Source organism: Bombus huntii, chromosome 6, assembly GCF_024542735.1.
Source record: "Bombus huntii isolate Logan2020A chromosome 6, iyBomHunt1.1, whole genome shotgun sequence".
Classification (NCBI taxonomy): domain Eukaryota; kingdom Metazoa; phylum Arthropoda; class Insecta; order Hymenoptera; family Apidae; genus Bombus; species Bombus huntii.
Window position 1 is genome coordinate 118,404 of NC_066243.1, and position 26,339 is coordinate 144,742.

General features: G+C 37.0%; 1 protein-coding gene across 3 annotated transcripts in view; it reads left to right on the forward strand.

The window, feature by feature from the left end:
• Positions 1-26,339, forward strand: part of LOC126866472 (CCR4-NOT transcription complex subunit 6-like) — a 231,348-nt gene that overhangs the window by 17,730 nt on the left and 187,279 nt on the right. The window contains exon 4 of one of the 3 annotated variants that reach the window (XM_050620080.1): positions 26,163-26,280. The exons of 1 other annotated variant lie outside the window; for it this stretch is intronic. In XM_050620080.1, the coding sequence (XP_050476037.1) occupies positions 26,163-26,242 (80 nt within the window). In that variant the 3' untranslated portion in view covers positions 26,243-26,280. Of the gene's footprint in view, positions 1-26,162; positions 26,283-26,339 lie in introns of those variants that run through there. One more of the 3 variants, XM_050620079.1, reaches the window with a different exon arrangement.

Below are 26,339 nucleotides of genomic sequence, written 5' to 3' on the forward strand. Positions count from 1 at the left end.
TTGTCGTAGCGCAATTTGAATTTTTCTTTTACTTTTATTATCTATAAATGTGTTCGCGTTCAGATCGCGTGCATAATTTTACGTTTTCTATTTTTCTAATGCAAAACAAGCACGCACAAGAGGCGGAAGAAGACAGCACTGAGATAAAGAAAACGTCCAATTTGAATTATGGTAATGGATGCTGTAGGAAATTACATTGTAGGGATAGGAAATTACGTTTAATGGTGAGCCAGGTCTGTATAGATTTTTTTCACAAATATGCGAAAGCACGCGACGCAAGTTAGAAAACTAATTTAATTAATCATCTAGAATAATGTTGTGTACGTCGTATAGAATATTCGATAAAGAAATAATTAAACGAACTGGCACAAAATCCATCAAATATTTCTTTCCTCTTTTATTGCTTCTTTCTGCAGTGAATGCAGACGATATTAGCAGGTATCGGTGTTTTCTTCATGAGAACTTCCATCCGTTAATTCGTACATTTTTCATTTCCTACGTTAATTCTTTTGATGTATTTTAAGTATCATCCTCCATACTTGCGGATTATAATGCATTCGCATTCGCCATCTATTGCTTCTTGTTAAGAATTCTGTTCCATTTTTCCTCTTCAATGCTATCTCCATTATTTGACGCGTTGTACGCGAAGAATAAGCGAAATACGATTGCGAAAAATACGCGCTATCGATATCAGCTAATCAGTGAATTATTGGAAATTATCGAGAGTACAAAAGGATGAACCGAAGACCACAGTACAAGCAACCGAGAGCAATCAGAGTCGTTGTACGGAAACCGATTCTATTGGTTGAATCAAAAGTAGCGAGGAAAGTCGTTCATTTGCTGCATTGAACTGAAATCGCGTAAAATCGCGTGCATCTCGTTCGCTGTAAAAAACATACAAGCGACTGCTGTTTCACTACGTTTCACTATCGATTTATTTATTCTCTGCCGTACAGGGCTACGATACAGCGAGGTTGCAAATCCTTAAAAATCTTAAGAATCTTAAAAATCGACATTTTGCACGCGGATATTATTTTGTTGGAAAACTGCGAGGTTGGAACTGAAATTGGAAAAACATATTCTTCTGTCCATTTTACGTTTCGTCAACAACATTGCAACAACTGTTTTTCCGCAATTAACGAAGAAGTCGTGTTCACAGCGACTTGCTGTAGGAATTACGCGTTAAAATTTCAACTTTTATAGCGACAGACATAGCAAAAGAGTGAACAAACACCGAAACCCCCTAATCACTGGACTACTTGATGCGACGGACCAGATTCGCAGGCTGAAAAGACACTACCCGCTAGACCTAAACGCTAGATTCAATTAGTTGTCTAAATTAAGTAATATTTACTTAATTATAATACTTACTTATAAATTATACTTATCTATAATAAGTATTAACTTATTATAAATAATCAGCCATGTCACTGCGCCACGCCAGAAAAATTACTGAAAATTCTCAATGCGAGAATTGATTGTAATTTTAATAAATAAATAAAAAAAAAAATTTCAACTTGGAAGATGAATATCTGCGTGCTGGTAAGACTAGACTCTTTAAAAATCGAATCACGTACGGATAATCTAGCAAGTAACGTGTCAAGGAGAATTTCCAAGAAATTGCAAGAAAGTCAAAAATTCCTTGATCGTTCACGGTACACGGCATAGTGAGGACGGTTTATGGGATATCTTTTTGCCTTTCGTTTTCAATCGTCGTCCGTTTCGTAGCTCGGCAGGCCGGTAGGACGAGCGTGTTGATCGCGTTAATTTCCTGCGAAAGTAATTACCAGCGTCGGTGGCGATTCGCCTCGATTCACGCTGTACGGCGAAATGTTAGCTGGCTTTTCGACATTGGAAACGCAGAAAGAAAACTTATTCTCGTATTTGACAAATTGGCGTATTTCATTGGCCTCGTTATCGCATCTAATTGAGCAAAGAAAACGCTAGAAGGTAATGCGTCGTTGCCTGTGTACTATTTGCTCGCATTTACTTGGAGAGAAACGCAACAGAAAACGACCGTACGTGGTTGTTTTTTCTCGTACGAACGTTAATTGAATCGTCGAAGATTATAGCGTCTGTAGTGATTAAATAATGGAAATTAGCTGCAGCGTTATTAAATCCTGCCGGTAACATCGTTAAAAAGTTTTAATCTTCGTTTAATTGTAGCCCGTGCGTTATAAATATTCTAGCGGAGATAGCGGCGGATATATCGAAGGTTCGATAGGACCACGTCGAAACAAACAAGAGGATGATGATTCAAAAGGGACAGTATACCGTTGAATCGCACCATAAATCACCCATAGACCGTGTGGAGTGCTGCAATTGCGTTAATGCACGTAGGAAATAAGGCTGTGTTCGATCGCCTACGCCTTTATCGTAAATGACCTATACCGTTTCGTGGTTCGCGGTTCATAGAAATTGGAGGCGCGCGGCATCGTGCACGCGTGTGTTAATTACGCGTTGGCAAAACCGTTGCGATAAATTTCAGCAGCGCCAGCTTTTCAGACACGAAAACAGTGGCTCGTAACTCGCGTCCTTGGGAGTTCTTTTTGTCAAATACGCAGCCGAACTATTGGTTTTGCAATGTTATAAATCGTAGCGGACACCGATCGAAAAGTAACGCGAGACCAGTTTTTTCCTCAGTAGCTGACAAAATCGAGATAACGAATGGCACGGGCGTTATCAATCACGATAAATTTCCGGCCGCGCGCTATCCTCAAAATTTATCGGTAATTTTGTATCGCGTTTTACGAGGCTAACGCGTATCTCATCGGTTCTTTCGCTTTTTCTCCCCGCCTCCTCTGTTTCTTTTTTCTTCTTTTTTTCTTCTTTTTATGGACATACTTTCGTCCTGTCTCCGCTTCCCTTCGCCTTTCTCTCGGCCAATTCCAGCGGGCGTGACGCGAATCAATAATCACCGATCGGCAACAAAGCTGTCGACGCGCGCGTTATGGCCAAGATGAATATTCATTTTTCTGTGTGTGCGTGCCATCCCGGATATGGCGCCGATCACCTTTATCACGATTCCGATCGATCGATTGAAATTTCAGTCGCGAAATTATCGTTGCCAGCAAACGAAGCTTGCCTCGTTTATCGTTGTACGTACGCGCGGCGAAGATACTTTTTCAAGTAGGATGCCGGTTGTGTACTTTGAATTAATCTCTGTTCAAGTCTGTGTATAAATTTTCTCTATGTTTTTCTGTAAATCGCTATTTATACAGCGATACCGCGTTCTATTTTTCTCTGTTGTTTCATATTTCAGAAACAAGCAAGAATATTTGGAAACGAAGGGTACGGTGGTCTAAAAAATTATAAATAATTTTCGTTCCACTATCAATGAGTTCGTTCAGAAATTTCCGCACGCAGATTTTTTCTATAAAATATCGACATAGAAGAAAAATATGCTATGCAAACACAAACTCGTGAATGCTGTATTAAAAAGTTCTAACGGAAACACGAAATAGTAGCGGATTGATTTTTCACTTGGTAAAATATAGTCGTACTTTGTTTATATCAGTTCCATTCCACATTGTTGCCCATTTTTAAAAACACAGCATTGATATTCGATCGAGTATCGAGTTTATTACCTAACGAATTGTTGTTGAACGTTTCCTTTTGTTTCAGTGAATGCGTTCAGAATTTCTTATTAATTATTTTTGAAGAGATAGCACGAGGATGAAATGAGTACCTACGCATAAAATAAAATGAGTTACATAATCGAGCCTCCGTGAAAGTCAACGTTAATTTTATAAAACGCACCTACGTTTTTATAATAATTGCGATAATAGTATATACAGGGTGGTTGGTAACTGGTGGTACAAGCGGAAAGGGGGTGATTCTACGCGAAAAAGGAAGTCGAAAATATAGAATACAAATTTTTTTTTTAAATTTTCCATCGAGACAACGATCTACAGTGAGATCCGTTATAACGAGACGTGATAAAGTGCACGCGTACCCAACGAAAATTCAAAGCCGATTTTCTCGAAAACAAAGCCTCAAACGAAAAATTTTTATTCTATATTTTCGACTTCTTTTTTCGCGTAGAATCGCCCCCTTTCCGCTTGTACCACCAGTTACCAACCACCCTGTATATATATAGCGATAGGTTTATTATATTAATTACTATCGCGTATTAATTCTTTTCCTTCAAATTCTCCACAAGCAAAGATCCGCTGATACGATACCTGCTAATCTTGTCGAAAGAACCGATGCTGAATCTGTTCATCATCGAGGATGGTGTTTGTATACCTACCAAACGAATTATTTTCGCGATAACTTTCTAAAGAAACATTTATGAGTCTGTATTTATGTAAAATCTTTCCTCTATTTTTATTCACAGGGTATCCTATCTGCATTTTGCTGAAATAAAATCTCTCAGACATCTTGTAAAACCTTTTACCACGTTAAACGATCGTTGCTTACTAAATCTACTATCAACGGTAGTCGCGTCCACAAGATTGCAACTCAGAGGAACAGTTGCAACTTTATGAAAAGCACAGCACATACAGTCCGTCCGAGAGCGCTTAAGAGGATTGCAATCTAATACTTATAATACGATTATTCTTTGCCTCTTTCCCTTGCTTTGCTTTCGTCTGGTTTCTCACGCCGCAATTCACAAGAGTTTCGTTTGTCGTGGTCGCAAACTGTCCTCGAAATCTTCCTGCCCGTTGAAACATGCACTGGAACGTTGGCAGAAGCGGGTCGTTTCCGTTTGCGATGCCATTATTCTACGAAAAGTTTAGATGCACCCATCACTCGTGTGTCGCCACCACGATCATTCTTTTCCTCTGATTTTCTTTTCTTTCTATGCTTTTCCGCATAGAACCACATACCACTCTGGTTACACGTTTTCTTAAATATCGTTCCGATTCCTTTCGTTCGTTTCCGATTCTTCTTGCAGTGCTGTACCATTTGCCAACATTCTTTCATTTCGACATCTTCTATTTACTCGAACATCCTTTATTTCGAAATCTATCGGACGTTGCATTGAATCGAACGATCGTCCAAATTGTCCGCGGCTTCGGATTGTCTCGATGCGTTTCAAATCTTCGATCGTTGGATTTATAGTTATGGGCGGAAAGTTACCAACTAATCCATAGAGTTATCGCGTGCTATTTTTCCACGCCACAGTTCAAGAATAGGCTACAGTTGAAGTCGGTATCATCCTGTGTTTGCAAATCCCATTGCAACAGTTACTTTGTTTCGGAATAATCCTACACTTATCCGCTAATTCAATAATACAGTGTCGCGAGCAATTACAGATTTAACCACGCTTTTACATTTTTCGTAATACTGGAACAGAAATTGACAAAATCTTTTAGACAATTTATACAATTTTAACGTAATATAAAACTGAAGATGCAACGAACAGAGGTCTTCTTCTTTTGAAGTCTGCAAGAACTTTCTAAAAGATGTTTCAGAGAAACGCAATTTTAATTTTTCTCTTATATGATTTATATAATTTAATGATTTTTTATGGAGAAACTCCCAAGCTGTATCGATTAATATATTAAAAAAATACAAGTTGACCTCTTGATCTTTACGCGGCCAGTTACAGGGGAGACGAGTAACATCGGATTATACGAACCTCTGAGGCCATTCAATTTTCCTCCGAAACATTTCTCCATATAATTTTAATAATATCGAAGACATTTTAAATTCACTCCTTATACCCGTAATTACCTGGTATCTCGAAGATGCGATAATCTACACTGTGAAATCGAAGGACAAAGGCGAAATTCGATGAAGTTGCCCCTGGCCTGGGACAATAGATGCTCGTTTGAATTTCTATGACTGCTCGGATCCGCCTTCTACCGATTCCCGATTCCAATGAGAGGATTGTTTACCGAACGTGACATCTTTCTTGGATAGTTCCCGTCGATGTTTGATACGCCGAGGGCCCGGTAACCAGTTTTTGCGATCGGGTGCCAGCGAGAATTCTAAATTTCTGGATAGGTCGCTTTCGTGCCATAGCATAAGACTTTTCGCATGGAGCAAAGCGTACCTCCCGGCGATATGAATGCGCAGGATTTGCCTTTGTGTTATAGAAACGTTGAATAGATTCTTTGATACTTTAGAAATCACCGAGAAGCAATTTGTATGTAAAGAGAAGGAAAACGATTCTTCGTAGATCGTTTCTTTACGCCATTCTTCGTGTTCCATTCGGCGATCTTGATAATAGAAAGCGTCAATTAAATGGACCAAGGGGGAACGTGGAACAGCGTCACCTAGGACCCCAGCAGATAGCAAGGACTATAAGTTTGGTCGGGGAATTTTTACGAAACCGTTGATGGAACGCAACCCTTCAAAATGTATTATATCAACGCTTCTAAACTATCTCGACGGACGTTATTTAAGCCAATGGAGTTACGAAGTTTGAGAGATGGCAAACTTTTGTAATTTCCCAATAATCTCTCTAAACCGCGACAATTCTAAAGTTTAATTTTCTTCGTGATCCTCGAGGGACAAAACAATATCGCTTAGAGGAAATACGGCGAGACACGATGAAAATATTATTCGCGGTGGGAGTTTTGGGTCGGACGTTATAAACTTGTTTACGTACTTGGTCGACCTTGGTTTCTTCAAAGAGCATTATTTTAACGATATCTTTTTTTTTATTTATTGAAATTTACAATCAATTCTCGCATTGAGAATTTTCAGTGATCTTTTCTGGCGTGGCGCAGTGACATGGCTAATTATTTATAATAAGTTAATACTTATTATAGATAAGTATAATTTATGAATAAGTGCTGTAGATAAGTAAATATTACTTAATATAAATATCTAATTAATTGCAATATCTGTGCCACGTGTTCTCAAAGAATAACCTAACAAACAAACACTCACCTCACTAAAGAACTAAATCAATCAAATTCGAAGATGGTATCTCACTGGGGGTAGCCATCCACATGTTACTTACCAATTAAGTTAGAAAAATTTACCAAATGTCCAGCTGGACAAATTGTAAAGTATAAAATAAATAATAAAAAAAAAAAAATCGTGTTCTCAAAACGACTTATCCGAATTGTTGAAGTAATTACTTAAGAAAAATTCTATACCTTTTCTTTTGTATATCCGTGACCTGGAGACCGCTGTTACGAAGAGAATAGCACGTTGACTGCCACGCGTGTTTTCAAGGAAATCTCCGTCAGGCCAGGCGTGCCGCAGTACCAAGCGTTCTCTGCTGGATACTCCCATCGATATTTTAGTAACGCGAGTCGCTCAAGCGGTGGTCTCGAGAATGGTCTCTCGTTTCGTTTGTTCGCAACATTAAAATCACTAGCTGTTGTTGAATATAACGAAGAAAAACGTGGTATAAATTATTCCGACCAAATGGTTTCTTATGCCACCACAATTAGAAAAGGAATCGAATGGTACAGAAAACTTGGCGTTCAATTCCTTCTGGGAATTTCTCTTGTAAACGCCTTGACGGTTTACAAAATTGCAACAAGAAAAAATATAGATATTAGAATATTTAGACAATTATTAGTTGGAACATTATTAGGATTGTCTGAAAATATAAAAAATCCTTGTCTTCGACGGAGTCAGCATAATATCGCCGTTCGGAAAAACGATTCCGGAAGAAGCATTAGACGCACGTGCAAACTACGTTATGCGAATAAAAGACGCCGAATGGACCGAACAAAGACAGAAAAGAATTTAAAGAAAACAACAACTTATTGTCCAAATTGTCCCGACCAACCTCACCTATGTATAGAATGCTTTAAAGTTTTACATTCTAAATAATTTTTTTAATAAACCATCTTCGTATTACTTTTATAACAATTCAATAGTTTTATTATCTCCTCTGGAATATCTTTTCAAATACCTACGACGATCCTTCGCAGGTAGTCAAGTAAGCGACACCCGAATACAGGTGTCGTGATGGAATTTAGTGAAAACATTCAAAATAAAGAGAGAGGTCCGTATTATTATGTCCTTGAATATAAATTTTGTTTTGGGTTACAAAGTCTAGAAACAAAAAAGCTATAAGTAGGTTTCTATTGCTGTTTCTTGTAGCTTTCAGCTACAGCTACACACCAAGGTTAACTTTTTGGTAACGACCTTTGCTATAAATATACGAACGTGCTTTTTCTATTGTATTGTAACATTGTAAGAGTGAGGATTTAAATCAGCATACATTGTACTTATTTCAATATATTTTTCTATTACAAATCCATCCACTCGTTCCTCTATCAGTCGATCTCAACATGAATGAAAGATATTTCGTTGCGTGCGATTCATACTTCATGCACGTATCGCGGTGTATATATGTACAGGGTGTAGCATTAATAATCAGCAGACTTAATAATTGTAATTTTTTACCAGTATCAGACCGTAGAATTTGATGTTATAAGGTTTCTTCGTTGTCAATTTTCTGACAACGCGTGGAAGCGAGATTCCTTCAGAAACGTTTAAACGTGTAAAGGCGCAATATGGAAAAGTTTCATTTACGCTGTGATGTATTAGTTACGAGTACTTATATGCATTTATGAGACATTTCAAGACGCAAAAGTGCACGTGATAAAAATATATAAAATATAGAAAGTCTTTAACAATATTTGGCAAGTGGAACAAATCTTTATCTCGGGCCTCTACTGCTCCTATCGTGTTCATAGAAATACTCGCACAGATTGCAGTCTAGTTAGGAGTAGATATTTTTTAAGTATTATCGTTGTTAAGTATGCCAGCAGAGATTCAATGTCGCTACTTTCTTGCCACATCGTACACACCATAAAGAAGTCGCTTTTGCGTGAATGGGCTTCTTCACGGACAGATAAATAGTATAATTTGAGACAAGAGCGAAGCTGAAAAAGGGGTATCGCATTTGTGTGTACTGGTCTAAACGAGATTTAATTCTTTGTGAGGATGCCGCTTCTGAAAGGGAGTTCATCCCGACGGAATTGGATTTCGATTTCTCGCGGAGTATAGAAAAAGCGTGGAAACGAGGGACAGTGAAAGCCAGCGTATTCTTCTTTTCCTTTTTCGCCTTTCGTTGAATACGAATCGCGGCACGTGGCACGGTGTACGACGGGGTCGAAACGCGGCAACTCGACGTTTCGCGACGGAAACATATTTTTCTTCACGGAAACAAAACGTTCTACGTGCTTGGAAATCTCGATCTTCCGATTCGATATCCCGGCGTAGATTTTTCCAATTAGGCTGCCCGAACATTCACGACGATGCATCTTGTGCTTGGGCTATTCGATCCGGCAGCTTCGCAAATATCGTTTGGTATTGCGTATACCGTGGCTGCAAAATCTATCTGCATATACGTACTCTTATTTTCCAATTGAAGAAGAAGCTAATTGGCATGCTTGTTTAGTTGCACGTCACTTATTTCCAGCTGTACCATAAATACAAGTTGATTCTTCGTCTTGCGATTTGATCGAAGGATCCTAAATATGATGTTCTTTATGCCTGGAAATGTAAAATCTTGCCACGGAAAAGTCGAGTTTAATCTTTGCTGCAATATCAGCCACACGTGTGCCACGCACTAGTTGCGTACAGTAGCTCACGCATGTATTCGAACAACCTCCGAAACGGGATAACTTTTTTAAAACTGTACCGAACGACTTGAATCCTTTTCGGAGGATACAAGGATCGGTCGACTAGGTGACGCGTAAAAGAAGTTTGAAATAAATCGCAGGTAGTTGGAGTCGCAAAGAAAATAGTATTAGGTTGCCCTGAAAGTGTCTTTCTTTCGTAAACGTGTTTTTTACAACAGTGCACCTTCATACGTACAAACGTGAAACCAAGTCTGTGAAACGACGCGGTGTTTATCTCAACAGAACGAAATGGATCGTACGTAATTCGACAAAATAATATAAAACAAAAGACGTTGTGCGTCTATTATTTTCTCATAACACGAAAGAAACTTTTCGGACAACCTAATAATAGTAAAAAAAAATGTAATAGTCGCGCTTGGCAATTTTTATTATGTGTGTCTGTAATGAGCATCTAAACAACACATTTTGAAGAGTTACGTTAGGTGTATACATACGGAAAATTTAACATAAAGAAAAAACAAAACTGAAACGAGCAACAGGTATCGAAAGATGGACAAAATTACAGATATATTACAGTTACAAGCCGAAGGTCGTAGAAAACTGCGATTTTCATTGTCCTTAATGGTTTGTAGTTTATAGCAACGTTGCCTAATATGTATATTTATATATTTTTTTGTTGCTTACCTTAACAGGATTATAATGTCACACTTGCACGTACATATCGCACACGATACTCAACACAGTATAATAAAATATATTCTACCAACATGTGCCCTAAATGAATAAATATATACCATAAATTAATTCAGTAATTATTCCTGTCGCAAACTTATTTCCCAATGTAGTGTTTTTTAGCGTTGTTTTTACGTTTCATTTTCGTGATATCAGTTTTTCAGTCGTATGAAAGTATTGCCAAATGACTTGAACCTAACAAATTATTCTAAAAGTGTTCTGATAAATACAACGATGTACAAGCGCTTTTTGTAGCTTTGTACATTTGTAGCCTTCATTCAGTAATTATTCTTGTCGCAAACTTATTTCCCAATGTAGTCTTTTTCAGCGTTGTTTTTACGTTTCATTTTCGTGATATCAGTTTTTCAGTCGTATGAAAGTATTGCCAAATGACTTGAACCTAACAAATTATTCTAAAAGTGTTCTGATAAATACAACGATATACAAGCGCTTTTTGTAGCTTTGTAGATTTGTGGTTTTGCGATTTTCGAATACACACGATCTTGAAAGATAAAGTCTCGAAGGGATATATGGTTCACTGAGTTACGTCATTTAAGTAATTCAAGAAAAGAAGAAAGGATAACGAAAAAAGAAAGGCGAGCCAGGCAAGCGTCATTAAGCTTTGAAGTAGCTCTCTGCTTTCGCATAGTTTTCTGTCTTCTTCATGAGGATTCTGCCGGGTTTTATGTCGTTCATAAAATTCAACGGTATTCTACGTTATTCACGATTTTATTTTTTCTCCTTTTCTGCCTGTTATGAAAACGCAGAACTTCGCCCGTGTACCCTTTTTTATGTGTTCGAGGTTCAACTTTATAAAGCGGTCGATCGAACATTTCTGAACTTCGCGGACGTTTCTCTTCAGTATGTATAGAGTTTGCAATTTTAGAAAAATACTGCCCAAGTGATTAAAAACTTATGAGAAAAGATTAAAAGAGCAGAGTCGTTGATTCTAGAAAATCTGGAATTAAACTTTGTTGGAAATTTGTATAGTAGTAGACCGTTTTGCTTAATACCCGTTATTTGTCAAATATATTTCATTTCAACTTTTCGACCGATTTTTAAAGTCTCTAGTATATTTGATTAATTGATCTGACAAATGAAATATTTGATGTTCTAGCTTTCACAATCAGATAGCGTGTTCGAGTTTCCTGTCGATGATATTTACGTTCCAGCGTTTTTTTGGAATACTAAATTATATTTAAAATTATAAATATGTAAGAAGAAAATATTTGATTATTTTACTGCTTGTTTATAGGAACGTATTTTCAGGTTAGCATATTTTCGCTATATATTTATTTGTTTTGTATCTCGGTCGAAATCTTCCTTTGCCAAGCTATTTTAGCACTTCCATGAAATATAATATGACACATTGGAAAATGTAAAACCGACATAAAAATGAAATTTATCTGGCATACTAAAACGATACTTTCACTCTTCCAAACGTGTTTAAACGTTACTTAAAAATACGAGTCGTTATAAATCAGGCGAAATTAAAAGGAATTAAAGAAACGAAACAGTTTCTCTACTTTTGACACAAAAAGAAAATTTCGTTATATTTTATCATTCAAACAACATGTATTCATAAAATTATCGCGTTAAATCTTTATTTGAAATCGACTAACGATTATTACTAAATATTTTTCTTTTACCGAATTGTCGCTTGCTATTACCATTTATATACGTTTATAGGTATATTATTCTTTAGAAGAATTTTAGCTATCTCATCGTTCGTGCTTTACCTTCTGTTCCTCGTATACGTCACGGAAAGTGTTTAGACAGAATACAATGTCTTATCGATCCGCTGAGACCTTGTTCAATTTAGATTACATCGGAACGAAGTACGGATGGGAGGCCAATGTGCGAGCAATTAAGTCCTAAAACACGTTACTCCCTTAAGAGTACTTCTCTGACACGTGTTGAAGTTAAATTGCGATTGAAAATAATCGTTTCAACGACCACGTATTGTTTTCAAATTCTGTGAATCTGTTTGCAAATAATTTCCGTGTTATTTTCAGTATTTTTCAGTGCGAAACAACGACGGAAACCGGATAATTGTTACAGATTTCCGATCGAAAAATAATCGTTTCAACAACTGTGTATTGTTTTCAATCCTATGGTCTGTTTGCAGTGTAATTTTCCCGTTATTTTTACTATTTTGTGCAGCGAAGCGATGATTCAAGTGCGATAAGCCATGGCTCAAGTCGGATAATTGTTACACATTTCTCGGTAATCCGGATTCTTCTACAAAACACTGTTGGCCCTTAGCGAAACACTTGTTCGAAGAGAACTTTCATCGAATCGTTCAGTCCGAACTGCCAAATCGGAATTTCCGTTTCTTATTTCTTATCTGCGTTATCTTGCAGTGCGAAACAATAGCGAAAACCGTATAATTGTTACGGATTTGTAATTGAAAACAATAATTGTCTCAACAGCTGTGTATCGTTTTCGATCCTATGGGTCTCTTTGCCGATAATTTCCATCTTATTTTTAGCGTCTTGCCGGATAATTGTTACACATCGCTCGACGATTCCGGTCCCATTCTTTTTTCTAATTTCTCTGCAAGACTGTGACTTGGTCTTCGCTGAAACGTTTGTTCGATCAGAAGTTTCGGCAAATTTTGCAGGCCGTCGAATTGCAATTTTGTATTCTCATTTCCGTTATCTTGCACCGCAAAGCAATGACAAACATCGGGCGATCTTATGTTGAATCCTTTTGCAAAATCGACTTGGTCTTGGGCGAAGACGTTGCCCGACAAGTTCCACCAAATTTTCAAACGCACACTGTCCGGATCGCAATTTGTATTTCTTAAACACGAACCTACAAAACTCATTCCAATTAAGTGGAAACGGAGCGTTTCGAGATGTAGAGTGAATCGTAAAAGGAGGACATCGGGAGACGAGAACGGAGAAGGTTTCCGAGCACGCAAGAAAGGAGCGGGTCAGTTGGCGGCATGGCGGGAAAGGGGAAGGTAACTTTCTCCGGTGATCGTCCTACTAACCGCAATATCATCGGCTCAAAGATTTTTATGTATATCTACTATATTCTCCGCTCGCTCACAGATTTCCCTTCTATATGCTTTTATCCTCTCTTGCTGCGATTTGACCTCCATTTCCTATCTTTTATCTATTTATTGAGTAGGTGAAAGAGGCAGACGCGCATATATCGAGGTTGTGTATTGGAAAGGATCTCGCAGAAATTTGTGTCGTAGATAGGGGAAATACGCTCGTTATGATTTACAAAAGATGAATACCACCGATAATACGTACTCTGCTTTCAATGCGTTCAGTTTGCGTACTTTTGCCCCGAAAATGCTTCGTATAGATCGATAATTTTGCTCGGCGATATTTAACTGTAATTTACATTCTCTATATTTCGCGCTTTATCGCGTGAAACGTGCAACATGGATTAAAATCTACGCAGAAATGAATTCCACTGTGTTTCTCGAGTCATCTCCGAGTCAAACGTGTTTTTCTATTTTTTACCGAATCTCTGTAGTCTGAGGAAAATATGTCGCAATTATGAAATCGAAAGACTCTTTTTTTTTATTTAGTTGTTTACATTCACAATTTGTCCGATTTGGACATTTGGTAGAATTTTTTGGCTGTTTGATTGTCATGTGGGTGGCTACCCCCCAGCGGGGTACCATCTTCGCGTTTGTTAGGTTATATCCTGAAAGACTCTTAAAATATTATTATAGGTACCTTTGTTTATTCAGAAACAGAATGGTAAAGAAAGATCGGAAATTGCATCGATTAACTCTTACGATAAATGTTATCAATCGATGTTATCAGTGTAACAATACACAAGAGGCAAGGTATTTCAAGTGGCAAATGATTTAACGTAAAATTAGATTGAATAGGTCACGTTTAATAGATGGTGGAGCTTTGATATCAAAGACGTTGTTTTTCGAAAATATGGACACCTGTCTTTTTTTTAACAAAATGTAATTTAGTTGCAAAGTTACACGTAGACAGAGCGATTTTATTTTTCATTAAATCTGTCGTGAAATATTGACACGACAAAATTTATTTTTGAAAGTTAATGTGCCGTGGAAATAATTAAAAATATTGACATTTGCAAGCGTTAAACATTACAGAGCATTATTTTCTTATTTAAGGAATTGGTACCTACAGCTCGTTTGGTAGTCGAGCTGTAAATAAAATAGGAAAGGTTCTTCCAGATGAATAGACAGATTATTGCGACTAACCCGAATGATATTTTAAGCCGCTTAACGCTTTGACGAATTGTTTTAATTTGAAATCAAAATTGAATTTTCATCACTGAGAAGGTCTTAACCCTCGTTCGTTCCTTTTCCATTTTCGTAACTTCGTAAATTGACACAGTGGTAAGATACCGATAAAATGAAAAGATAATTAGTTTTGCTGTTTGTCGTTCACGCGCATTCACATTGATTTTTCTTCAAACGTATCGAATTCTATTCGCGTGCCAAAGTCGGCAAGTTTCAGAAAAATTGTTCTACAAATGACCGAATAATATGTTTTGCGAGAGAGTTTTATTTTGTGTCAAATCGACACACCGGGACAGTTGTAGATTAAACAAACAATGTATATTTCATACAACATAGACAGACGAAAGAAAAAATACATGAGAAGTACAAGGACACCACAATTTTACAAAATGGATTTACATACGATAAGAGCAACGAATGTAATATACGTGTACTACAAAGTATTAAGTTGTCCGAAAGGTTTCTCTCGTTTTATGAGGAAATAATAGACGCACAACGTTTTCTTGATTTATATTATTTTGTCGAATTACGTACGATCCATTTCGTTCTGTTGAGATAAACACCGCGCCATTTCACAGACTTTTGTTTGTATGAAGGTGCACTGTTGATAAGAACACATTTGCGAAGGAAACTTTCAGGAAGGACTTTTCGGACAAGCTAATAGAAGACTGTTACGAACATGGTGGAAAATTTATAGTAGAAAATTTCCTGAAATTCTTTCAGGACTTTTCAGGAAAACTTTCTTTCATCTTTTCTACGTATGTCTGTTAAAATTCGCAAGAAGAAGAATTAATTCGTCGTTAATTCGGAAATTTTGCTAATGTTCGAGCATTGATCGACGCGTCCATGTATTTAGGAGCAGCAACAAAAATAACGTAGGCAGACAATTAACCGTAAAGTATTAGCATCTCTGTTTAATGGTTACTTTGTTGAGCGTTGAATTGCCACCGGTTAGGCGATAGTTTCAAGTTAATTCCCCGGCTAGATCAAAGACGGGAAAGCGGCAGTCGCGTGTAATCGCGTGTAGCTTTCCGAGTATGTACATATATAGGTAGACTCTCGAAATTGCGGCTGCTCCGACTATTAAACTGAAGTGCGAACGTGGTTGGAGAAAATAAGTGGGTTATTCACGCACGTTCTATAATCGTCAAAGCGGCAGACAGCGCGAAACGCCTCCGGAGCCCGGAGTTATTTCCTGCGACACGGTACCGTCTACTACGCTGCAAGACGGAAATCCGGCAGTGTCGCGAGGAGAGAAACTAAAAAGGGGTGTGGAGGAAGCGCGATTTCACGAGGTGACAATTCCTTTGACTGGGACGCGCAACGAGAGTCGGCCGAGGCTGGATATTAGAAGGGATACCCGCCGGCTGCCACTCTCGTTTCGCCAGTTTCGCGAGTGCGTCCGGGATGTCATCTTTATGCGATGTATACAGAATCCCAGTATTGTGGCACGCTTTCAGGAAAATAAGACAACCCATCATCGATCCGTCGAACGATTATTTTAAAGCTCGTTTTGGACCGTACGGTTACAGAAAAATAAAAGAAACCTGACAAACTGCTAAAACATTGCCAAATCTTATTTGGAACGTTGCTTTAAACCTCGTTAGACTCTGAAGAACTCGTATGTTCAACATCGGAGTGTTGCAAATATCTCGTCAATTGTGTAATACAATTAGGAGTTTTCTTTGTTTACATCGATCGTACTTTTCGCCTGTCTCGGTCAATTCTGGTATTCTTGTTAATGTTAGGATTTTCATGATCATATCAGATATTTATTTTATTATGTTTCGTTATATCGTTGGGCGATCAATCACTTTTATCGAATCTGGCTTACGTATTTGTCTATCTACGCCTAACTCAGCGTATACACCGAGTTAGTTTGTTTTAATGGGATTTTTTGATGTTGTTTACAAGCAGCCTCTAGCATCCCCAAGCTTCGTTCACGTTAGGCAATTTTCGGTCAAACGACCGAGTCGATCGAAGTTGTTTATATTCGTCCGTGTAAACACAGTGCCAAGCAAATTGAAATGACTTTCAATATTCCATTAGATCGTTCACCCTTTAGCCGGAGACAGTCTATTCCTCCGTTGTTTAGTCGAACGACTTGGTCATTTCAATTGTAGCTGCCTGATGCAAAGATGGTCCGAGTCGTTGAAGACAGAGTTCGTACGAGTTGATCTCTAGTGCCCTTTCCCTTTCTTTACAATATACTGTGCAATATCTATATGTATACTTACTGAGAATCTCCAGGGCAAACTAGATCTTGAGAGTCCCTGGAGACGACTCACCGAATCTCGTAGAAACTTGCTACGTTGTATTTTCCATTTAGTGGTAGTTCCATTAAATTAAGGAATGGTTATCGAGGAATAATATAGTCGAATGTTTGACCTCGTATTTTCTTACCTAACATAGGGCAGTATCGTTTAATCATAAGCTGTTAACAATTCCACAAATTGGACTTAAACTTTGGACTATTTGACTCAGATGAAATTCTTTCAACGAGATCTGGACTCGTCGTAAACTCGAGGCTCGCAAATATATTTATCGATATAGATGCGTTACAAGTTTAGCAGCAGTCGTAATACGTATGAACGGGATTGTACGTACACGTTCAAGGACATCACCGAACAACCGGTCTAAGCAAAGAAGAATAGAAAATGCAGGCGCACATCCATACACACAGATGCGATATTCAGCCAGCGTACCGCTCTTGCCACAATAGGCCAACCTATTACAAGATGCAGGAGGCACCGTTGCTGAAATAAATGTGCTTCCTTTTGAACGAATATTCACGGAGATCTACTCAGCCCATGCCGACTGTTTTGTGCCTGTTACTGCCTCGCTTCTTTTTACCAACCTGCCCCGTCGAGGTGAAAAGCAAGAAAGCGAGAGAAAGCGGACGAGAACAGAAAAGCTACTGGCTTTTCCTCCACCCCTGTAAATTTTCATACTCTCCGCCTTGTATCTTGCATTGTTGTAACTCTCATTCCCTACGAATTATTTGTTGCGATGGATAGCTTTGTTCGCGATAGACACCATAATTACGTATTGTCCATTTCGTAACGTGCGATTCTATTTTATCGTTGTACGTTTGTAACCTTGTAATACCCATTGTTCATTTTGAACGTCCTTCTTTTACAGACGTTTTATTTTAGTGTTGTAGGTCGAAAGTATGTCGATTTCAGTGAGACGGTTGAGCGTGGTTTTGGGAATAAAAATTGAGGAGGATTTCGATTATTCGACGTAGTCGTGAGAAATATTCTTCTGATAATCGAATAACTCTGTTCTCATTTCAGAGATTATTTGTTTTAAATTATTTTGTAATACGATAATATTAAACACGGAGGTTTTAAATAGAAGTATCGTAGTTTATTTCTGTTTCTATTCTTGTTCTTCGATCTTCTTACAAGAGAAGCTCTAAATTTCAAAATTAATTGATCGTGAATTTTTATGTATTTCTGCATTAATTGAAGGCTCAATTGCACGTATAAATCACGTAATAATGCTCCAATTATTCGATTATATGTAAAATATTTACGTTCTTATACGTACCAGAGTAAATTACTGTTCGTGATCTTTTTTGGATGAGAATGAGACGTACATTTTTATTTTCATATCTCACATGGAAAGTAAGTAAAATATCTTGATAGTGAATTTAAATTAATCTATTTAAATCGTGGATTTTCATGCAAATTCATATTTCTGTGCAAATAATTGCTACATTCTTTACGTTATTTCTAAACCTGTTACATTTTTCTAACATCAAAGAAACGTGTCTTCAGCTTGAACAAAATATGAAAAGAATCTTATTGATGATGATCTCTCGTTACAATTTCATACAAACAAATCTACCTTCTGTTTGCTAAAATAAAATCGAGATTGAAATGTAAAAAGCTTTAATGTAGCTTTTTAAAAATTGCATCTACGCAATGCTTGGTTTCACCTATTAAATACTGCAACAGATATTTCCGATATTTTCTATATTTTCGTGTATCAAGTACAGCATATAGATTTCTGCGTGCTCAAAAATTCTCATAAACGCATAAAAGTTCGCAGTCCGATACTAATATTGAAAGGAAATTTAGAGAAAGCTCAATATAACACGTTGGTCGCCCAGCGGCGCCCAAATTCGACCGCCGGTACGTAAATAGAGCGACAAGCGGAAATTCATTGTTTATCGCCTTCGATTCATTGTAAAGAAAAGATTATTTAGTTCTGAAATGAAGAAAACGATAAGCTTTCCAGAGTATTCCGAGGGATCTCATGACAGATATCTCAGATTTTTCATTTAGTCGAGAAGCATACTTGTGAGACGTACGTCAGTGATCTTTTCATCCTCAAAATGTTCAGTAAACAACGTGAAAATATATTTGAAAGCGAGGAAAGTAGCGATGACGAAGTCTACGACTATTGTTCGAAGTGCCCAAATCACCTCAATTGTGTTTGGAACGTTTTAACAAATACCATGCGATATAGCATAATGTAATATTTTATCCAGGATATAAATTAATAAGAAGCATGGTACAATGTGTTTTTAACATTTTTATGTTGTATATCCCATATATAATGTCCTATATTTAATTAACTCGAAGAAGAAGAGCGTCACCTATATTTGGGTGACGGGACCTCCACGAAAGTATACTCGTCACATAGATATGGGTGACGTGACGACCAACGTGTTGAGAATCTACTACGCTCGATATTCTAAAGTAAATATGCAGTTCTACTTCTCTAAACGATAATTTAGACCCGGTACTTCTGCGTACACTGTATGATATTACGATGCTCCAGGTATATTTTATTGTTCGCTCGTAACCAACGATATTGCGGCTGCTGGTTATGTTTCAACGTTAAATTAATGACGGTGGAGTCTATTTGGTGCGAAGTGGTAACGAAGGTAGCTGTGGTGTACCCTTGATTCACTCTGTTTGTTCCTTCCAACATGTGCTCTATCGACTAAAATCTGTAACGTGTACACACAGTATAATTTATTAGAAAACGTTATACGATACGTTTCACGTCGTACAAAAGATTTATCTGTATATGTAAGAAATTTTCATTTTTTGACAAAACAAATCTCTTTTCTACGCTCTGCAAATCGTCCTTTCGTTAAACTTGCTTGCTTGACTGCAGTTAGGTTAAATAGTTTACTGTTTCTAATTGACTGAAGTGGTGACTCGTGTCACTTCCCCTGAGAAGCGTTTAATAAATACGCTCGTGAGAGGATCGTAAGGGGAATTTGACTATCGTCTGTGCTTCCATTGGATCGCAAACGTCATAAATTACAGCGACTGCTGTAACAATCGACATACCGCTGAGAAACATTTTACTTTCATAGATGCGTACTTCTTCGGCTCATTAGTCTCAGATCGTTTGAGTGTCAAGCTATAGATACGATAGAGAGGATTGTTGCAAGATAACAGAGAGACTCGTGATTCTAGCAATACATTTAAAATTAGTTGGCACTTGAATGATGGCACGGCGCTGTGAATGATCACCGACAAACACGTTTTCTGCTTTGTTTCTTCAATATTTCCAAGAAACTAGTGGATATGTTAAGTGAAACTGTTTTCGTAAAGAATAAATTGAACGCTGTAAAATACCAGGAGATGTTACACGGCGAACTATTGTTTTTCGTAACCGAAATAGAAGACAAAAAGACGATTTTTCAATGAAAATGAATTCTTCAACGATTCTTCAATGAAAGAAACAATGCTCCTATTCACACAATTCGCCAGTACGAAAAACTGGTTCCAAGATCTCGGAATAGAATTATTACGACGACTAGCATTGAGTCCTAATCTGAACCCGATCGAGACCCTGCGGGGAATTTCAGTGAGAAAAGTTCACGTTCAGAAGAAGCCACTTATAGAAAATGTTGAACTTAAAAAAAAAAAAAAAAATATCCGCGTGCGCAGATGTTCGAAACAAAACTTTAAATAAGTTAGTGGATAGTGTACCAGACGGATTAATAGGAGTAATAAAAAATTAAGAGAATACACTAAATATCGAATGAAAAGGTAGCAAAATCGATATCGAGTTTATATATTTTTAACAGCCAAAGATACAAGTTTAGAAGAAGATTTAATTTCTTCCAGACTTCGAAAGAAGAAGACTTCTGTTTGTAGTATCCTCAGTTTTGCTTCATACGTACTATAATAATACGAAATTACGTGAATTTTTATTTCAATATTACAAAAGATCTAAAAATGGGCTTGAGTTTATTCATGGTGCTGCGTATATCATACGACGCGTTGATTCCAAAAAAAGATTGCGCGTATTAGTTTGTCATTATCTCGTATATCTTAACAACATCCACGTGTCGTTATCCTAAATCCTATAAGTGACAGTATATGTTTATCCCGCATCAAAAGTTCTTCACGAACTTGTATTAGGTCACCCGAAAAGTTTCTGTCGTTTTATGAGGAAATTATGGATGCACAACATTTTTCGTTTTATATTATTTTATCGAATTACGTATGATCCATTTTCTTCTATCAAGATAAAGATCACAACGTTCGACAGATTAGGTTTCATGTTTGTATCAAGATGCATCGTTGTAAAAGACGTGTCTGTAAAAGAAAGACACTTTTCGGACAACCTAACAGTTCAGTGGGTCCCAAAGTAAGTCGAATAAAGTAGGATAAAACTGTAAGAAATGGATTAATAATAACGATAAGCTGACAATAGATATCCATAGCACTATGTGTTAACACGATTCCCATGACAAATCTACCAAGTTTTCGTAGCGTTTTCATTTTTGCGAAGGACGGTCCAACGGGGGAAAATAAATATTGAAACTTTTGTGTATCATCCTCCGGAGTGCTTTAAATTTGGAGCTATCAAATATAACGTGAACCACTTTGTTTCAAATATATCATCGTTATTGTCGCTTTCTGAATAGCTCTCCTGCCATTGTGTTATACTTGGGCTGTTAAATATTACCTTCTTTTTTCACGTGCAACATTATACGATGAAAACTTATTATTTCGGAAATGTATCAAGTGTCTTGATTCAGAGTATCGTTTCATTGTCCCACAAAATGTACGTTTAATAAGATACCATGGACAAGCCATCGTTTCCCGATAAAGGACCGCGCAGCTATTAAGTACACGCCAACTAATTAACTTAGCAGGTCGAAGCCTCCGTTCTTCTTCGAAATCTTCCGCAACTGTTGCCGAGGAAATTGATATTCATGGTCGATGTAACTTTCTGGCTTCTGCAAGTGACAGTACGGAAAAGAGTTGATTCGCGGAAAGGAAGGTCGCGACGCCTGGTCGAGTTGTGTCGTTGATGTCGGATTGGTCATCCTTAATTATACTCCGGCCACGGTAGAAATTGTAGCGACCGCGATCCACGAATACCTGGTGCTATTCGATGCTACATATCGAGCAGGAAGAATCTCATGCTCGTGCTAGGTTCACTCAGACGATATTACGGTCGAAAGCTAGCGCATGTAGACGTACACGCGGTTCTACAGATGGAAACGCATCTATTCGACTCTGGAATTTCATATCACGTGGCAGAAGGGATAGTACGCCCGAGCATTAATTTCAAAACGTACCGTGCTGATGCGAGTTTGAGAGATGATGATGCATTCTGGGACATTCTGCGATCTCCAGAGATCTCCGAATGCCACTCGCAACAGCAGTGAATCGTACTTCGGTTCTCAAGTTATTCGATAAGAACCTCTTTTCTTCGGTATGTTCCGCGGATTTAACGCTTAACGTTTCTTTAATTCGTCCCGTTGACGCGTTAAGGGCCAACGTTACGTCAACGCAACGTCTCGTTTGTAATTTCCTTTCGATCAGTTCGCGTTATCGAATTCTATCAAATTGGTGTTGTAATGGCGAAGAGGAATTCCGAGAATTTAAGTCAGCCTTCTTTTCATTGCTACTTTTTCCTCAGGAAACACCCAACAGATCTCATAAAGGATATAACCTAACAAACACGAAGATGGTACCCCGCTGGGGGTAGCCACCTACATGATAGTCAAACAGCCAAAAAATTCTACCAAATGTCCAAATTGGACAAATTGTGAATGTAAACAACTAAATAAAAAAAAAAAAAAACTTTTTCCTCCATCTAAGTTCCTCTTACGAAGTTTGAAGAAATCGAAGTGTCTTACAGCACAGCGATGTGCTTATTCTATTTTCGAATTATAGCACTTCTTTTCTTGCGTCTAATTGTTCATTCATTTCGCTTGCGTCTCTTTGATAAACTTCGGTGTACGTGAATTTTACAATCTCGTCGCTTGGTACTTAATGGGTCGATAAAGAAATCCAAATACCGAGAAACTACGTTTATTTGGAACAAATTTTAGCGAATATCGGATCAAGTGAACTCCTGCCAGCCGAATCCTCTCATTTGTATGTGGATTCTTTCTACGTAAACGAAAAATCATGGGAATCAGTGCGCTCCTACCATACGAATTCCAATAAAATTATACAAACTATTCGTCCCCCGACAAGTTCGTAGGAATACGATTTTCTTGTATCTGTTTTATTCATTTTTACCATTCACGGTTCTATGAGAATGTACGTTACTCGTAACACGATCGATAAATTTAACATTTATCGCTAAACATTATCTGTGTACGTGGTACAGCCACTGGACAAGGAAAAATGAGTAAACATTATTACAGTGTACCGTTTTGCTATTTGCTAGACATTTCTTAACACTCGTTAACGTAGTAATTGTGACATTTCTCTAATGTTTTCACGATCTCTGTCTCCCACCGTTCGAACGTTTCCTGGCAACGGTATTTCCATCGTATCGGTACCGTGTATTTCATCTGATGTGCTGCAGCGCAACGGCTCTCTTTCTCTCTCATTAGATATTCGTATCTATTTAATGAGTAGAAATACGTACACGTCTGCTAGAACATAGAATCGTTTTAACGCTTTATTGCGATCGATTGAATAGTCGGTACCGTTATGTCCAGCAGGATTTCGGGATCGTGGTACGTTGTTACCAATGAAATGAGGGATTAGAAGCGATGGAGCGTCATCTTCACCGGCCTATAAATGAACTGTATTTCTTTTAGACCTGTTTCGCACGACCCTTTGCACTCGATACCGTACACTTCTGTCTTGAGCGATGATTCACGGTCCTAGCTTTTCTGACTAATGAAACTGTACATCTGCCGGGGAATTATTCCGTCTTAAAAGAAACCGAAATTTTGAATAATTAAATCCACGTACAAATGTAGAACGATCATAATTTACAAATATAAAAATATCTGTCCATTATGATAATCAAAATAGATATTATATAAGAGTCACTTGTCCACCGACGAGCTCCATTATACACATAATGGCTAAATGAATATAAAATTTGTAATAAATAAAAATTCTGTAAGAGATAAAGCGGAAAACAAACTAATATCGTTTAATATTAAAATGTAATAAGCAGTTACAAACGAATACATATTTCATGAACTTATAAGTATTCAAACATTTTAGTCGATTTGTAGCAACGGTGTAAAGTGTATAAATTAACCATGAATTAATAATTAGGGGAAGCCTTCTCATGCAATTAACAGACTGTAAATATAAATTATTTATTATATATATATTCGATTTAAATTACCTGTATTAACATTTTTCGGTATCGTTACCTGTATGAAATCTTTCTATCATTCTAGAAGAACTTTCTCCATCTGTTTCGTAATTCAGAAATTAAAGGATCTGAATACAAAGAGCACGTGAAGCAACAAAATATCTGTATAAAATTCAGTTACAAATATCTACTTTATTATTGCATATTGAACTTCAAAAATTTACACAATCGCGTTATAATATTCTAGCGGAACGGCAGTATAACGATGATAGAAAATAAAGTCATTGTATTGCGATTTATTTCGTCATTTTGTAATTAAGATATATCTTTCGGAAATAAATAATAAATTTTGTGTAGCTTTATTATATAAATATATATTATACAGGTGGTTGGTAACTGGTGGTACAAGCGGAAAGGGGGTGATTCTACGCGAAAAAAAAAGTCGAAAATGTAGAATAAAAATTTTTCGTTTGAGGCTTTGTTTTCGAGAAAATCGACTTTGAATTTTCGTTCGGTACGCGTGCACCTTATCACGTCTCGTTATAACGGATCTCACTGTAGATCGCTGTCTCGATGGAAAAATGAAAAAAAAAAAAAAAAAAAAAAATTTTATTCCATATTTTCGACTTCTTTTTCGCGTAGAATCACCCCCTTTTCGCTTGTACCACCAGTTACCAACCACCATATATATATTGTACTAAATACATTATATGAACAATATAGTTTAACATACACATACATATCAAATTAATATACATAATACATATATTTATTATATGTATACAATTATCCTCGTCTTATTATATTATGTATATAAATATAAGTATAATAGATAATTGTAAAAGTTTAATATCAACAGAAAGATCGATCAAGAGATGACTTGCTTACATGTTAGATCGTAGATAATTTCCAGTTGTTGATGATTTCGGTATCACGATATCGCGGCGAATTACAAATGAATTGGTGCAGTTTGCCATGGAGATCAGTCGCAGGTGTTTGACCCCAATCAACATGCAGATGATGCATTTGTTCGAACCCATCGTTAATTCATCTATTAGACTGTCGCTACCGGTTGAACATTACGTTCGTTCACATTCATATTAATAAATGGAAATTAAATGGAAATTTTTCATGTTATTTCGTGTGCATAGCCTGGTTTTCTCGGCGGAACGTTCACGTGCCATCCATTGTGTAATATCTTTCCAGGAATATAGGTGAAATGAGGGACGTATGATTTGAATGTAATTTTACGTACCGGCGGAATAAAATTAAAGACTCACCTACTTTTTTCTAGAAAAAAGATCGCTCGTGCTGCGTCATTCGTGATTCCTACAGTTGTAATTCTGATTTCTAAAATTGTATGGCGATCGATCTATTAATAGATTCGCTGTCTGTGAATTGATATCACACTCGCGTGACATTTTTCTCGTATTTATCAAAATTTTAAACGAATATTTGATAACCTTAAAATAAAACACACAGTATCAGTTACTTTTCCAATTATTATAATTAATTAATTTTCGAAAACGCATAATACCATGTTGCTAATTATAAAAAGCAATAACTTTGTTTGAATTTCTGAATTTTAAACGAAGATAAGGTATTTTTCTTCCTGTAACTTCATTAAAATTTTAATACTTCGTTCAAATATTTTTCAACCCTGTACAATCCTAGGCAACGTATCTTTTCTTATGTATCGTAGAAAAGCGAAAGTTTATATTAGAAATTATTTTCATAGTACAAACTTGTTTTTCCATTTCTGTTATAAATATTATGTAAACTATATCGTACTGAAATGTCTGTCAGGAATTTTCTGCCAATAGTATCTTGCCTTTTGCGTAGAAAATTCTATTTTCTTCTCGTTAATAGAATATGTATATTCTCTGTAAAAGGAAATCGAATCTAATCGTAGTAAATTATGTCTAGCCAGATGATAAATAGCCAGAGAGTGATAGATTCTGTAGCAAATAATCGTAAGAGGATAATTATTTTTAAAGTTACTCGCAGATACTCGATCTGCTTAGATGTTTATACACATGAATGATACTAATCACATACAAATGTTCGTAGATGCTGATATTAATGAGCTTATTCTTTCTATTTTGTTTCAGGTAAGCTTTTTAGAACAGGGTTACTAATGACTGTATTCGTTCTCGAAGAGAGATCGATGGTGAGTAAGCAATTCTCATAGTTATGTACGATTCGAAAAGAAATAGATAAACAATCACGTTGTTAATTACATTATTTCTGCTACTGTTAGTTCTTTTGGAAACTTCGAGTTATCTCAT